We start from the raw sequence: 17,045 nt of genomic DNA on the forward strand, positions 1-17,045 counted from the left end.
ATGTCAATCCTCTACTCAGCAAACTCCTATGGTTCTCTATTGCCTCCAATATTAAATAGACATAAACTCTTCTGATCTTTGAAGCCTTTCACAACCTCACCTAACTTTTCCAACCTTGTTATATGTTCCTCCCTTTCCCATGCCAGTCAAAATGGCTACATTTCCTCTCACTGTGCTTTGGTACTGGCTGTCCCTCATGCTTGGGATGCACAATCCCTTTTAACCTTAGCCTCATCAAACTCTCTATTTCATTCTAGAAGTTGCTCAAGCACTGTTATGTACATCAGAACTGTCAACAACAACATGACCCACAACCCTCCTGAGTATGGCCAGAACTCAATTAAAATGGAATTGGGAAATATAAAATAAATAGAAACACAATAAAACAAAGATAATGTTTATATGGTATTTTCTAAGTCATTATGGACCTGTAGGGATTCTTATGTACAGTTTGGTGGACCCTATTTCTTTTTGAAGTTGGCATCACTGTTGTACCTTTCTTGATCCCTCACTCCTGATGTCTTTCTCTTTAGACTGCCTTGTCAATATTTTGTACTTATTCCATATATATTTATTCTGCATTTACTTACATTGTCTCCTCTAATAAAGAGAAACTCTGAGACTAGAGATGGATGTTTGTTCTTTGTATTTTGAGAAGTAGGCACTTAGTACATGCTTTTTTGATTGACTGAAAGAATGTAAACTTCTAGAATTTCATTCCTGATCTCTCTCTCTCTCTCTCTCTGGATGTCATTTAACCTTCTCAGACTTCCATTTCTTCACCCTGAAAAATAGGAAAGCAGCATGTATTATTAATCTCTGAAATTCCCTTTAGCCTTAGGCATTGATGAACCAGTTTTTGTCTTTTATTCCCACTGGCACCCAGTGTAGAGGAAATCATTATTGCTGCCAATTGTTGATTGTTTTCATTTATAGAGGCCAAGTTGTTTCTAGAACCCTGATCCCTTGAGTTCAACTCTTTATCTTTCCTTTATCCTACAATAGCTTTGCTTTATTGCTTCCATGGAGCTTGCTGTTGATTAGTTGTGTCCAACTCTGTGATTTTTTTTCCAGTTTTTGCAAGGCTTGCCCAAGGCCACACAGCTAGGTAATTATTAAGTGTCTGAGGCTGGATTTGAACTCAGGTATTCCTGACTCCAGGGCCAGTGCTTTATCCACTGCACCACCTAGCTGCCCACTGTGATTTTTTTCTTGACAAAGATAATGGAGTGGTTTGCTGTTTTCTTCTCCTGTGGCTAAAGGCAAACAGAGGTTAAGTGACTTGCTCAGTGTCACACAATTAGTAAGTGTTCGAGGCCTGAACTTAGATCTTCTGAATTCCAGGCCCAGCACTATACACCATGGTATCTACCACCACATCTTTTTTTGTTGTTGTTAAAGCAATTGGGGGGGGGGGTTAAGTGACTTGCCCAAGGTCATACAGTTGAGTAATTATTAAGTGTCTGTGGCTGGATTTGAACTCAGGTACTCCTGGACTCTAGGGCTAGTGGTCTATCCATGGAGCCACCTAGATGCCTCACACCACTACATCCTTCATATAGTTTTATCATCTTGTCAGTAGCCACAAACCATAGGACAAAATGTTTTAGCATGAAAAATCTGCTGCTAGCATCATATTCTTCTCAGGGATAGAATAAGATTCTTTTCTTCCACTTTGGCTTAGGAAAGACTTTTGGAGATACAAAGGTGGGGAAATGTAGAGGAATGGACTCTTTGGTTGGAGACCTTAAAATGAAGTTAAACAAAATTCATTCCTAGTACTAGGTGCTGAGTCTGTTTTGTTTTCTGTTTTGGAGCTTATGGTTAGGTTATTTTCATGGTTGTTCAAAAAATCTCCTGAGGAATGGTTTTTGAAGAAACTTTTGCCTGAGGAGAGATTAATCAGAAGGATTCTTTTAATGTGGAAGTTAAAGTTTACGTATCTTCTGATGTCAAATTTATTAATCCAGTCTATGAGAAAAATGTAAGTTGTTAAGATGGCAATTGAATTATGGCTCATTTATAAGAAGTAAATTTTTAAAGAAAACAAAAACCCATTGAATACTGGAATTCTGATATAAAAACTTATGATAACTTGTGTGTGCATGTTTGTTTATTTGTGTACTCACATTTAAGAGGTCCTATAGATATTTTGAAAACTCTGTAAGCCTAGGGAAGGGTCAAATCTTTAGTATTATTTACTAGGCAAAGCTTTAAAATGGGAAGGGCAGAACCAGATGCTTTTAATGAGCTAATGTATTTGTTCTCAGTTATCTAAATAAGCATCAATCATTGTTATATATTATCTTTCAGAGCTTTTCTAAAGTTATTTGAAGAACCCACTTAAGTTAAGCACATAGTTTGCAAATGAAAATCTTTTAAACTATATTTAATGGGGAAAGATAAAAAAAGCAGAAATGCAGTTTTCTATAGCTTGGGTTATTGTGTGAAACTTAAGGATATTTAAGGAAATTAATCATTTAAAGGCCAGGATTTAGGCATGAGAAGTAAATTGCTGACATCACTGACAAGTTCTACTACTATGCCTGCCCCTATATTTAATTTGGTCTTAAAGGAATGGTGCTAGAGAAAATTGATTGAGGAGTGAAAAGTTGACAAGTCTTTGGTGCTTAGAAAAGTTTTCATATTATATTATTCATATTATCATTGTATTCTCAGTATGATGCCATGTCAATGAAAGTTTTTAAATGGCATTTATGCAGAGGAGGTAAAATTTTTCTGGATAAAATATCTTCCTCTTAATGGAAAAAAAAATAAGAATATTTGCTATATTGTAGTGACCTGAGCTTATTTGACAACCACAAAAAAAGTCTGTCATTGACTGGACAACACAGAATAAGTAGTGCTTATTATACAATACTTATTGAAATTATGATCTTATGAATATAGATACATGTGCTATATGTTTTATAAAAGGGGCCTAGCAAGCTGCTGGAGATCCTCCTCTGGTTCTTTTAGTATTTTGTGCTTGATGGTTTGGCTCAAATTATCCATCTATCTTTCCTTAGTCTGGAGCTAAGTATTACCTAATGTAGTAAAAAATTAATAAGCTTAGCTTAAGCTAAGCTATATTAAGCAGTTAGGTGGCTCAGTAGAGTGCAGGGAGACTTGAGTTCAAATCCAACCCCAGAAACTGTTTGACTCTAGGAAAGTTACTTAACTTCTCTTTGCCTCTGTATTCTAATGGAGAATAATAATAGCACCTACTTCCTGGGTTTTTTGTGAGGTTCAAATAAGATAATATTTGTAAAGTACCTGCTACAAAGTAAGCATTATATAGATTCTAAATATTGTTGTATAAATGCTGGTGGTTGTTGTTTTTATATCTTTGAAAGTACAGTGCTGAGAAGTCTAGCCTAAGGAACAGAAATCTAGGTTTAGGTCCTGTCTCTGACAGTTCCTGGGCAAGTCACTGAACTACTCATTGCCTCAGGAAACTCTAAAACTAGAAGTTCCAGAGAAGGTGCTACCTGCATTGGTGAAAAAACTTGCCTCATCTAGGAATTGGAATCATAGGTCCTGCCCTATGTGACGCAGGATAAGTGAGGCAGTGTGGCTTTGTGAGTAGACCCTTAGCCAGTCTTGGCTTTAGGAAGACCCTGGCTCAAGCCCTGTCTCTGACACATCTGGCTGTGTGACCACAGGGCAGTCAGCACCCCAGCAAGTCTCAAGATGATAAAAATACTAATGATTTCTAATATGTTTGAGTGGCAGAGTACAGTGGATAGGGCACTGGCCTTGAAGTCAGGATGATGAGACTTTGAATCTAGCCTCAGACACTTGACTCACACACCAGTTGTGTGACTTTAGGCAAGCCACTTAACCTGATTACCTCGTATCCAGGACCATCTCCAGTCGTCCCGATTCATATCTGGCCACTGGACCCAGAAGGTTCTGGAGGAGAGAGTGAGACTGGTGACTTAGCACAGCACCGCCCCCCCCCCCCCCCCCACTCAAATCTAATTCATGTGCTTGTCATAGTATCACCTCCCTGATGTCATGGTCTTTGAGAACGAAGAACAAAATATTAAAAATAAAAAAATAATAAACCAAAAAAAAAAAAACCCCAAACACCAGGGAAATTAGAGATCTGGAGAAAAAGAAATCTTTGACTGAATTACCATTGATTGAAGACTTGAGTTCTTTGTGTCTTTTAATTTATAAGGTTCCCAGAGAGAGAAGATTATCAACAGCAAAGCCAGATGTTGAACACCCTGACCCAGATCACAACAAAAGGTACTTGTTTAAATTCTTGACAACATATGACAGGACAGGAAAGATGCCTCACTTCTGTGAGAATTCCAACTTATTAAAGGTCACTGTTTTGGATTTGATATAGAAGAAAGATTAGCGCATGGGGAGAAATGATGGGTTAGAGAACTAATGCTTAATTTCTGTTAACGATCCTAACTAGAATGTTTCCAATTTTGAGAAAGTCACTGTTGCTATCTTTAAAATAAGATGATCTTATTCCTTCTCTAACACGATATCTTTAGATTTAACTTCAATAATTTATAAAATATATGTTAAATAAATAAAAAATAAAAACTTGAAATACCAGCAACTCTTGATTTATCAGCAAATGGGTGGCATAGTGGATAGAGTGCCAGGCCTGGAGTCAGAAAGACCCATCTCCCTGAGTTCAAATTCAGCCTCAGACACTTACTAGCTGTGTGACACTGAGCAAGTCATTTAACCTTGTTTGCCTTAGTTTCCTGGTCTGTAAAGTGAGTTGGAGAAGGAAAAGGCAAACCACTCCTGTATCTTGGCTGAGAAAAATCTCACATGGAGTCACAGAGAATGAGACATGGCTGAAAAACAACTGAACAATTCTTGGTTTATCAGCACATGAGTTTATCTATAGCATTTTTAATTTAAAGTTGACATCAATGACATATCACACCATTAGTTGATTTGACCTTGAGGAGGCAGCATAGTATCCAAAGAACATTGGTTTTTAGTATCAGGGGGCAACCAGTTTCAAATTCTAGCCTTGAGTAAATAATTTTTTTACTTTGTTTTTCTCACAATGAAATATAAATTTTGTGAAATGTGAGTTTGCTTTGATAGCTGCAAAAAGTTCTATTAAAGTTCTATAAAATTAATTAAGACATTTTAGGCTATCCAGTTACCCTTTTGAAGATAGTTTTGTTTCAGTCAGTAGGATTGTAGAAATTTTTTGAAATTGACCACATATTAATCTGCTATTAAATTTTACTTACAAACAAAAGAGAAATGCAATTTTAAAAAACTGTCATCAAAGTAAAAATCTCTTATTGGAACCAACTTTCTTTTTAGTTTAAATAAAGATTAAGATAATAGAGTTGCTGATGAAAGTAATGGTTGTTGGGAATTGTAACATCAGGCAGGTTAATTGCATTAGTAGCTATGTGCCTATAGAGAGAGAGACAGGACTGTTTTCTTTTATCAAAATGTTTCAAAATAAAATGTCTTAGGTGATTGCTTAGCAATACTTTATATTAACTTTTATTTAGTACTTTTGGGTTTAATTTACAACTATTTTGAATGATTTCATCCTTCCACTTATGGGTTTTGAGCTATTTCCAATTTATTTGGTCCTCTGCTAAGGAAATTGTTCACGACCTAACAACATGTTTAAATACTTTTGACCAAGAAAATTGTCAAAAAAAGGTATCAAAATTGATTTTCAAAACATAGTTTTCTTCTCTCCTCTTAAAGAAACAGCCTACCAAATGTGACTGAACAACCCCTCATTTCTCCTGGAGAAAACAGAGTGCAAGTTCTGAAAAATGTGCCATTTAACATTGTCCTACCCCATGGCAACCAACTGGGCATCGATAAGAGAGGTCATCTAACTGCCCCGGATACAACCGTCACTGTGTCAATAGCGACAATGCCTACACACTCCATCAAGACAGAATCTCAGCCACACAGCTTTGCTGTAGGAATTCCCCCGGCAGTTTATCACCCTGAACCCACTGAGCGTGTAGTGGTGTTTGACCGCAGCCTTAACCCTGACCAGTTTGGCTCAGGTGCTCAGCCCCCAAATGCTCAGAGGCGTACTCCAGACTCTACCTTCTCAGAGACCTTCAAGGAAGGCGTGCAAGAGGTACAGGAAACAACAAATCTTCCTAATAGGGCTGTGCATAAGTATCAGGTTCTACCTTTTCCTTGTTATATAAGACTGAAATCCCAGTCTGAAATGGATTAGAAATACAAGATTTTTTTTTTTAAGGGAAAAGGCCCATGGGTATAATTGAGCAAACTAAGCCTATAAAACCAGAAATAATTATCAAAAGCACATGGCTAATCTTACCAGAAGTTGGTTTTAAAGATCATGATTTCAGCTAAATAATTTGCTGAAGGGAAGAGAAAAAACATTTGTAATTTCGTTGACAACAGGCATCTTCATGTAGTTTGTTTAATTTACGCTGTATCTTTTACTAAAACTTAAAGCTTATTAGAAGAACTTATTACTTCTATATATTACTAATTCTTTCTTATTCTATGTTTTGTGTCTCTTGATTGTTACCATAATTCTAAACAAGTGATTTGCTATAATCTATAAAAGGTAGTTGGATCCTAATGTCAAACTCATGTTGTAACATTTATAAAGTCAACGTCTAAGTATTTTCTCTTGGTAAATACTAAATTTGGTACCAGGTAAGGAATAGGAAAATATGAAGATAAGAGCTTTGTGATTAGAAATTGAACAGCAACAATTCTTGAGAAATACTCCAAATGGATCTAGCCAGCATTTGTATTTGATATTGTATTTTAAACTTGGTGCTCTGGAATATTTGACTTCTAAAGGAATAGGTAAATTGAGCTTCTGATTGCAAAGTCTAAAATTTAAATCAGAATTTTGAATGTGGGGAGAAGATGGATAAAGGGAATAATGAATCACAGCTACTTTGTGGGAGTGTCCAGAATCAGTTTTAATTTATATGACTGGTTTCTGAAAATGAATATTGAGAGCAGATGGGGTTGCTCTTAAGATGCATTCTTTTGATACTGCACCAAATCTTGAGTTATTTAGGCTCCAAACTGAGCCCTTCTGTCTTTTGTAACCTTGGCCAGGCAAGTAATTGTACCTTATTATGTTGTTGGTATTTCAGGTTTTCTTTCCTTCGGATCTCAGTCTGAGGATGCCTGGCATGAATTCAGAGGACTATGTATTTGACAGTGTCTCAGGGTAATAATAATAATTGTTTTCTTTGCAACTTGTGAGACTTTTCCCTCATTTTTATGTCAATAAGCTGTTTAGGAAGGATGGAGAATATCCTAATTATTTATTTGCTACAATTTTTATAGTGACAACTGAGTTTGGTGCCAGTTGTGACCATTTCAAGAGAAATCTTTTGCTTGGAACTGTTTTTCAACTAAGAGTGAACTAAGTTTTTCAACAAACCAACCTCAGCTCTCTACTCCCTATGATTTTTTTTTAGGGGGGGAGGCTAATGTAATGTAATCTATGATGTAATGTACACAAACACTTGGCAAGTATTAAATTGTTTCACAAATGTAAGCTGTCATGGAGTCTAGTAGAAAAAATGAAAAGAGAAGTAGTTATAGCTAAGATTCCTTCTAGCTATAAAATTACTTGTTTCTTTTATAATTTCAGAATATACAATACAAAATAAAACTATTTTTAAAATTAAACTGCTTCTCCCAGGCCATTTATAAGGTATAAAATGAAGGCAACCTAAGTGGAATTGTTATTTGCTTTGGAAGATTGGCTATTTGAAATAGCATAGTGAATATTGAAAATCAAACAAGTTTTAGAAGACAGAATTTTTCTGCCCCTCTGTTATATATTAGAATGAGAAGCATATCTTTCTTATTTGTTTCCTCTTCCTTCATTGGTATGTGCTTGATTTTTTTGCCTTTCATGAAATTTCAGTAGAACTTTTATGCTATCTATAATGTTACTTATAATGTTATATATTATGATAATAATGATTGACATTTAAATATTAATGTTTATAAATTCTTTACATCCATTATCCCTTTCAATAATCCTGTGAAATAGTTATCATTCCCATTTAAAAGATAAGGAAACTAAGTTTTTAGAGAAGCTAATGATCTGACCCAATTGTCACACAGATAGTAAATGGCAGGGTGGGTGACTTAAATCTTTTGACTCCAAATCCAGGGATCTTTTCCCTCAGCATGTTACTTCTCAAGTGACCTAAAGGGTTTTCTTTTGATTGTTAAGTATTTTTGTGTGAAATATTTTCTTTCTCATAGAAATGTTGTTAGAAAGGAGTTTTTCTTAAGATGGCAGAGCCAACTGTATTTTCCTTAGCAATTTAGTATATCAGTGGATTCACTGGATCTTCTCCAAATTAAACTAAAGCATGTTGGTAGCCTTCCAGAAGAGTACCTTAGTCTTCAATGCTTTTTTTGTCACATAGGAACAACTTTGAATATACTCTAGAAGCCTCAAAATCCCTTCGACAGAAGCCAGGAGATAGCACTATGACATATCTGAACAAGGGCCAGTTTTACCCTGTCACCTTGAAAGAAGTAAGCAGTAATGAAGGAATTCACCATCCCATCAGCAAAGTCCGGGTAAGTGTGTGGTCAGTTTTTTCTCCAGGAAGTGAGGGACAAAGATTCTGTGTTCTTTTTCTAAAATAGAACTTGCTGCAAGTCCCAAACTGTAACCTTAGGCCCCAAATGCAGAGTCTAATGTCAAATAACACTTCTCAAAAGATTTTCACTCTGTTTTCTCAACTTCTTTAACCTTTTGTTTTTCTTCAGAGTGTGATTATGGTGGTGTTTGCTGAAGACAAAACTCGGGAAGATCAACTAAGACATTGGAAATATTGGCACTCTAGGCAACACACGGCCAAACAAAGATGCATTGATATAGGTAAGCAGCTCATAAGCCTATTCTTGCTCTCAGAATTGCAAGCACCCATTTTTTTTCTAAATCCAATTTTTTTTGGCAATGATCAGCTTCCTGACAAAACCATTTTTATTTTTTCAGCAGCCACTAGCCTTTTCCAAACATTGTCCTTGGCCTCTCAGAATTGTCTTTGTCCCCACTTTTACTTCCTCCATAATCACTACTGTGTTCCATTTAAAGGTGGGGACTCCAGCTATGGAGTTGAGCACAAAGGTGTCTTACTCCTCACGCCATTCAAGAGATTTTTTTGGTTTGGGTTTTTTTTTTTTTTGGTATTGTTTATTTCAAGCAAATTTCTTTTATTTGGAGAGGAGGAAGAAAAGGGAAAAAATACAATTTATTTACAAACAGAAAAATGACTTAATTCTAACTCTCCTTATTACAAGCTGAGTAACATTGCCAACCAACTCTTGATATTTAGATTTGGAGTTGCATAGAGCTATATCTTTGTATAGTCCTTTAGGATATAGCACAGATAGTGCTTGTTACTCTTAGCTGTATTTTCCTTTTCCCCTCCCCATTTTCTCTAGAGCACCTAGATTAGGAGTGAGGAGGACATGGGGACAAAGTCTTATTGTACTTTATATACTATATATAATAAGGTGCTTATTGTACCTTATAATTTTTTGGCAAATTGTTTTACCTCTCCAGGTATCACTTTTGCCCTCTGTAAAATGAAAGAATATTGGACTAGGTGATTTCTATAGGCCCTTAGAGGTTAGATTTCTTCTTTTCATCTTTAATGCATTCTCTTCAACCCAAGAATATATTAGTTTGAGATTCCTCAGGGAGGTGAAAAACTTATCTTGATAAAAGTTTCATACTATCCAACATAAATTAGAATTCACAAGTTTCTCTTTCCCTTTTCCCTTGTTTTCCTCATAGCTGACTATAAGGAAAGTTTCAATACCATCAGCAACATTGAAGAGATTGCTTATAATGCCATTTCTTTCACTTGGGATATTAACGATGAAGCCAAGGTATGTAGCAAAGCCCCAAAAGCTTCCTCTTCTTTTTGTTTTGTGAGGACAAAGGGGAGGAGCAGAGTGCCCTGACAGTTCCCATTTTATTTTTGTACTATGCAATAGATTGAATCATGTTTGATGAGAAGGTAGGTAGGCTGTTACTGTGAGTCATGAAATTTAATGAAAATGAGATGGGATGGGGAAGGAAAAGAAGAATTACACCATCGGGTTTTTTCCTTCTTCCTAAAGAACCAGGGTGATTTTCTTGCCTTTTTTTTTCCTGAAGAAAGTTCATGCCCGCAGCAAAGATATTTATTTCCCATTCTCCACCAAAGATGATTTCTCTTGACATACCTACACATGTGTAGGATAGTAAAGGAAGCATTAGAACTGGAATCAGAAGCTCATGAATTTTAATCTCAACCACTAACTCACTGTTTCACCTTGATTGTGACTCAACTTCCCTCTGACTTCGTTTTTCAATCTGTAAAGTAGCATTGGTAATACCTGCCTACTCCCTCACTAACAGGGCTAATGTAAAGATTATTCAAGTAATGCCCCTAAGGCTCTTTAGGTTTCTTAGAGAAAGGCTTTACTCACAACAGATCATTATTTTATATCATTACATTTTCTCTTCAAGTTCAACCCCTCATCCTTTCTAAGTAATTCTTTCTTGTTTTTATACAAGATATTTGAATGATTATCACTGATATTGATGGTCATTTGGTTAACTCTTATGTTGAGTTCTGGAGTCCTTTAAGAAATGTAGGTTATGATACAGGAACTGTGTGACCATAAACATAGAACTCTTTTTATACAAATAAAGTAGATTTAAGAAATCGAAGTAATATTTATTGTTCATGGAGAAGAAAAGCCAGTATAATTTTTAAAATGACAATTTTACCTAATCTACTTATTCAATGTCATCTCAATTAAATTACTAAAAAATTATTTGTGAGTTAGAAAAGACAATAGCAAAGTTCATTTGGAAAAATTAAAAGTTGGGAACTTTAAAGAAACCATGGAAAAAGATATAAAGGAAGTAGATTCAGCAATATCAGATCTCAAAGTATATTATAAGGTGAGAATATTTTTGAATTGTTAAAAAGGATAACTGATTATTTTAAATTAAATTCATGCTTAATTGTAACATTATTTACATTAACGAGGAGGTGGAAGGGGGAAAACAAGTTAAATTTACACAGCAGAGGACAAAAGAAAATCTTTAAGGAAGCAAAGAAAAGCTGGGCACCTTGGAAAACAATAGTATTTATTATGTAGGTTTTCTTGAAATGGAAATTTATTATTTTATATTTGTTATTTATTTTAGACTGAATCCTTTCTTATGTTCTGCTGTGTATATATATGTATATAGCAATTTTTTCTCTTCTCATTTTGTATTTAAGTTTAAAAATTCAGAATTTCTAATAAAATGAAAATGTATATTTACTTTTTCAAGGCACTTGTCCTTCACATCTGACTAAAATCTTTTCCTTTTAATAATACACCCTCCCCTAAATCATTGAAATACTGAATCTTACACCTTTATTTAATTTCATTTAGGAATTGAAAAGTTATATGTTATTCATAGTTAAAAAGTACTTCTTTTTCAGCAGTTTGAATATTTTAAGATTAAGAATGTGTCATTTTTAATAACAAAAACTGTATTCATTACTAAGAACAATTCATTTAAGAACTATATGAAACAAAATGATCAATAAGCATATATAAAATATCTATTCTAGACCAGGCATTTTGCTGGATGATCTTGATACAGAGACAGAAATGGCAATCCCTAATTTCAAAGAGAGATACAATATATCCAGTACAAGTTGAATAGCAACAAATTAAATACGAGCTAGTTTGAGAAAAGAGAGTAGGTTTTGTTAGCAGAGGGATCAAGGAGGACTTCATGTAGGAGTTGATTCTTGAGCCTGAATCTTAAAGAAAGTAAGGAATTCTATAGAAGGTAGAAGCAAGAAAAGGAAGGAATGCATTTCAGGAATTGGGGTTGGCCAGTGCAAAGAGAGATGGGAAGTAGAATACGCTGTAAGGAATGAACAACAAGAAGGGCAGGTTTGGCTACATGATAGGAAGTAGAGTGATGAATAATGAGAATGGAAAGGCAGGTTGACTTCACATTGTGAAGATCTTTAAAAGTCAAAAGAAGAATTTCTATTTTTATCCTAAAATCAATAGAGAGGCATTGGTGTTTATTGAGAGTTTGAAATATGTTTTAGAAAAATCATTTTGGCAGATGGATTAAAGAAGGATGATAGACTTGAGGCAGGTAGATGATTGCACCAGACCAAGGGAGATGTGATGAGGGCCTGATAAGAGTGGTTTCTGTGTGAGTAATGAGGAAGGAGATGTATCAGATGTGGTGGATGTAAAAAGAGCAGTATTTTGTAGCTGATTGGCTCTGTTGGGTGATTAACAGAGTAAGGATTCAAGGATAATGCTGAGATTGGAAACCTGGGTAATATGGAGGACTGTGGTACCCTTGATAGAAATAGCTAAATACAGAAAAGGTGTGGATTTAGGAGGAAAGGTAATGAGTTCTGGTTTGGACATATTGAATTTGAGTTTTCTGTAGGATTTTCTGTTGGAAGTGTCTGATATGTAGTTTATAATGTGCAAGTGCTCAGGTGGAATGTTGAGGTTGGAAATATAGATTTAGCAATCTTCTGTATGCAGAGGATAATTACACTCATGTGACCTGACAAATCATCAAGTCAGGGATTATTAGATTGAGCAGAAAAGACCCAGGACAGAACCTTTAAGTAGACTCAGAATTAGGTGGTATCATAGGAAGACCTGGAAGAGAGTCATGTCAGGAAAACCCAGATGAGAGAGACTATCCCAGAGGTGAGAGGGGTCAGTGGTACCAAATGTTGCAGAGAGGTTAAGTAGAGTTTAAGAAGTGGGTCCTTAGTCTTACTAAGGAAAGGCCACTGAATTTGGCAATTAAGAAATTTTTGGTGACTTTGGAGAGAGCAGTTTCAATTAAGTGTTAAAATCTGAAGTCTCCCTGCAAATGGTTGAGGAGTGAGTGAGAGGAGAGAAAGTGGAGGCAATGAATATAGAAAGCTTTTTTTAGCAGCTTGCCTGAGAAAGGGAAGAAAGGTATATGATGATAGTTTGAAGGGATAGCAGGATTTTTTGTTTTAAGGATGGTGGAGACTTGGGCAGTGTGGAAGGAAACAGTAAGTGAAAGGGTGATCTCTCGAAAGAGACTGAAGATTAGAAAGGGAGAAGTGATGAGTGGGGCATTCTACTGAAGGCAACAGGAAGGAGAGGGTACATTTAGAACAGTTGGCATTGGTGAGGCCACTTTATTATTGGGATTTAGAATGTAAGAGGAGATTTTGAAGAAAGATGAAGAAAAGAGGGAGTTCATCTTATGGCAAATGGCCTCTAGTTTGTCATTAAAGTACAAAACAAGTCCTTTGGTTGGAAAGAGGGTGAGGGGGAAAAAAGATGTGGAAGATTTTAGGACGAAGAAATGATTAAGAACATCCTCTGTGGGAAGTGGAATAGGAAACTGGAGAGGACTTAAAAGGATCGATTTGCTGGAATGAACACCCAGTTGAGTTTAGATAGCATGCATTTGTAGTGGACTCACTCAGCTCAGTTCTGTGGCTCCCTCCAACTTTGTTCAGTGCATATGAATAGGGGTGGGTGGCAGAGCCTGAATAACCAAATACTTAGAACCTGAAAGGCTGTGCAGAAAAAGAGTGGAACGCAGAAGTGAACAAACTAGAGTTGTTCCTCTATAGAACTTGTGATTTAGCCAACAGAGCCAAGATAGCTTCATGTGTAACCAACTGAGAAGTTCTTCCATTGGAGCATCCTGACTTCATTTACCATATTTCCCCATGAATAAGATACTCCCATATATAATGCACCTTAATTTTGGGGCCTGAAATTTGAATAAAAATGTATTACATAAAGTTATTGAACTCAAGTTTTATTCATCATGAAATTGAAAGACCTTCTGCTCATAGCTTTCAGGCATTTTTGGGCAAGTCTGGTGCATGGACACATGCTTAGTCCATTCTGTTTCATGAACCTGAAGCACCCATTGTGTCCTCCTTTGAAATTAGTCACTTCTTTTTCATCAGCAATTCTTCTTGCCTCATGCTGAACCATCTTTGAGGACACAGGAATTCCAATGGTTCTTTGCTCTTTAATACATCTCTTCAAATTCCCTCTCTATCTCAGGCCATTTGGCTGACTTGGCTCTCATGGATTCTTCTGCCAGGGCATTTTCAGGAGGGTTTCTTCTTCCTTTAGCCAGTCTCAGATTGTTTTCTCAGTTGGAGGAGGACTTAACTGACATTCAGCAGCACAATTTCCATTGTATTGCAAACTGGATCACTTTGAACTTGAATTCAGCACTATAGAAAAATCTTTTCTGAGCCATTTCTGGACAGAACGTGGCAAAACATAACCTAATATATCAGTAACATGTGAAACAATACACACAAAGACAACAAGAGTGAAAAAGTGGGAAGTGCAAGTAAAAAAAAAACTACAGCCATTGTATGAGATGCTCCCAGTTTTTAGACCCCATATTTTTCAAAAAAGGGTACATCTTATATGTGGGGAAATACAGAATATTAAGAGGGGCCTGTGAGTGCATCTCTTACCTTTTGTCACAAGCTTCTCCAGAGGTTCTGGTTTAAGTAATGCTTTATTTTCTGACCACCTATTAGCATATTGGTACTGTCAGCAAGTTTGGTGCTTTGGTATTAGTCTCCTTTTGATAAGTATTTCCATTTCAATCCAATAAGGAATCAGAATATTTCAGTTCAACAAGAATTCCTCTCACACTATGTGCAAGCATTAGGCTAATGTCAGGGAAGACAAAATAGAAGGAAAATAGTTTAATAGTCCTTGTCTTAAAGGAGCTTAAGTTTTACTGGGGAATAGCATCATGATAAAATAGTTATAGTGTAAATGGGAATGAAAAGAATAATGTCACCAAATGCTAATTGATCATTTTTGTAGGATATGGCTGTTGATCCTTGTTTTGTAGGAATTTGGAGAATCTACAAGTCAGAAGTGGCATGAGGTGGGATAGCCTTGCAGAGGCCCAGAGATAGGAGATGGAGTGCGATTTATGGGAACCAGCAAGAAGGTTAATTTTATTGGAACATAGGGGTGTATGGTGGGGGGGGGACAAGAAAGAGTAACATGAGATCAATCTACAAAGATGGGTTGGGTTCAGATTGTGAAAGTCTTTATGACAAAAAAAGGAGTTTGTATTTTACCCAAAGACAATGAGAAGTCATTGAGTGTTTCATATTGTTTATAACTATATTGTTTTGGTAAGGTAGAATGGGGAAGCAAGAAAATGGTGTCTTTTATCCTTTCTTATTTGCCCCTCTTTGATACTTTAAAATTTACTCTTAGCTTTTCATTCATGAGGAGCTGTATTGTTTCCTATTACTTGATAACTCACTCTTCCTTATTTTTGTAATTTAGCAAAGACTATGTAGTGAGACTGGTAGGAAGAAAAAGAAAGTTTCATTTTGTCTGATTATTCTTTCTCTTAGTTTAACAAATAATAGTTAATGGCACTGAGTTTGCTAGCCTCTTACCACTGATGATAAAAAAAAATTGAGATATGCCCTCAGGAAGCTTCTGTTCCCAAAGTAAATTGTGGGCTAATTAAGGAACAAAGATTCTGTGTAGAAGGTCATTTAGGCCTGACTTCAATTTCCTGACTGCCATTGATTCATCTGCAATATTAGACAGGTCCCTTTGTTCATTAGCCCACTTATTCCCCCATGTGCCTCTAGAAAAAGTACCACATTGACCAACTAGCTGCTCTGTGAGTTATTGTCAGGATTGATAAGCACCTGTCCAGGTGTCTGGATATCTTGGCTGAAAGTAATTGCATATGGACAGATTGGTTGAGGGGTGGAAGTAATGAATGACAAGATGACAGAAAGGAAGAGTTTCATTTTGAAGGTCTACAGCATATTAATGTTAGAGAAGAAATTGTGTGAGGAGCGGGGTGGGGAATGGAGTGGTCTACATGGCTCTAATAACATCAGGTAATGCTGGGGGGGTGGTAAATAAAGTTCATTTCTCTTTCCAGACCCCCAAAGCTGATTTAGTTCTTATGCCTGCTATAAGAAGAGTGTTGTGCTGGCAATTAGGCTGCCACTTTTTGAAACAGATATCATATATCAACCTTAAATGTGTTGAAATTAAGCAACTAGACTTTTAACTTGCTTTAGCCAAGTTGATTTCTCTTTTTACTCTTGAAATAATTAATGCCTCTGGGCAGGTGGAGATCACAAATTCTACATGCATGATCCTGTAGTAATGTTTCTTTTCCTCCCAAGTGCCCCCTACATGCACCAAGTTCCTTATCCTTCTTGTTCAGATTTCTTTCAACAGCCTTATCATATTCATTTTATGAAAACTAGGTGGTTCATCATTTCAATATTGTCAGTGTAGATAACTGGTAGTTAAGAGACTTCCAGTATATCACCTCAAAGTCTATAACCCACCTTAGCTGTGTTCATTGGCCCCATTCCAGCTTCTTTACCTTAGAGGAGGATGTAAGAGACTTACTTATTCGGCTGATGGAGGTTAAGTAGACTAGCAATTTTCTCTAGAGATCTAAAGCTCTCATAGTTGTTGCTTTGTTGTTTTGGGGTTTTGGGCACTAATAGGATGAGTAAAATTAGGCTCTTGGCCAAATGCCAACTCATTAAGCTACATTTAAATTTTTGCCTCCCACTCTGAAAATGGTTGTCTTTCAGGGTTAAATGAAATCAAATCTCCTCCACCCTGTCCCCCTTCTGACTAATTTGAATCTTCAGATGGAAGGAAGTCATCAATGAATGCAGTCTCTGACTTAAAATCCAGTCTTACATATAATAAATACCTTTTCCCTTACTTTCAATTACCTCTTCCTTGGGAAACAATGTGGGGGAAAGACACAACTTGAATTTTAAGAGCATTTGTGGGCTTCCAAAATTAAAGAAAGTATCTGGAAATAGCAGGAAGAACTTTGATGAACTGAACCTAGAGGCAAACTCCTTGGCAAGACCCATCTATGATCACCCTCCTACTCAATATCATCTTCCCCCTATTTGGACTGAATCCTTTTAATCTTATTTTCTTGTATTGTCTTAAATATA

At 36.1% G+C, this 17,045-nt stretch overlaps 1 protein-coding gene across 4 annotated transcripts in view; it reads left to right on the forward strand.

Moving 5' to 3' along the window:
* The window catches only part of GRHL1 (grainyhead like transcription factor 1), an 87,108-nt gene that overhangs the window by 6,063 nt on the left and 64,000 nt on the right, over window positions 1-17,045 (forward strand). For all 4 annotated transcript variants that reach the window (XM_074209652.1, XM_074209649.1, XM_074209651.1 and 1 more), the window contains exons 3-8: window positions 4,187-4,257; window positions 5,722-6,112; window positions 7,122-7,198; window positions 8,421-8,577; window positions 8,770-8,881; window positions 9,803-9,897. In XM_074209652.1, the coding sequence (XP_074065753.1) occupies window positions 4,187-4,257; window positions 5,722-6,112; window positions 7,122-7,198; window positions 8,421-8,577; window positions 8,770-8,881; window positions 9,803-9,897 (903 nt within the window). The remainder of the gene's footprint in view (window positions 1-4,186; window positions 4,258-5,721; window positions 6,113-7,121; window positions 7,199-8,420; window positions 8,578-8,769; window positions 8,882-9,802; window positions 9,898-17,045) is intronic.

The sequence above is a fragment of the Macrotis lagotis genome, chromosome 1 (assembly GCF_037893015.1).
Source record: "Macrotis lagotis isolate mMagLag1 chromosome 1, bilby.v1.9.chrom.fasta, whole genome shotgun sequence".
NCBI lineage: Eukaryota > Metazoa > Chordata > Mammalia > Peramelemorphia > Peramelidae > Macrotis > Macrotis lagotis.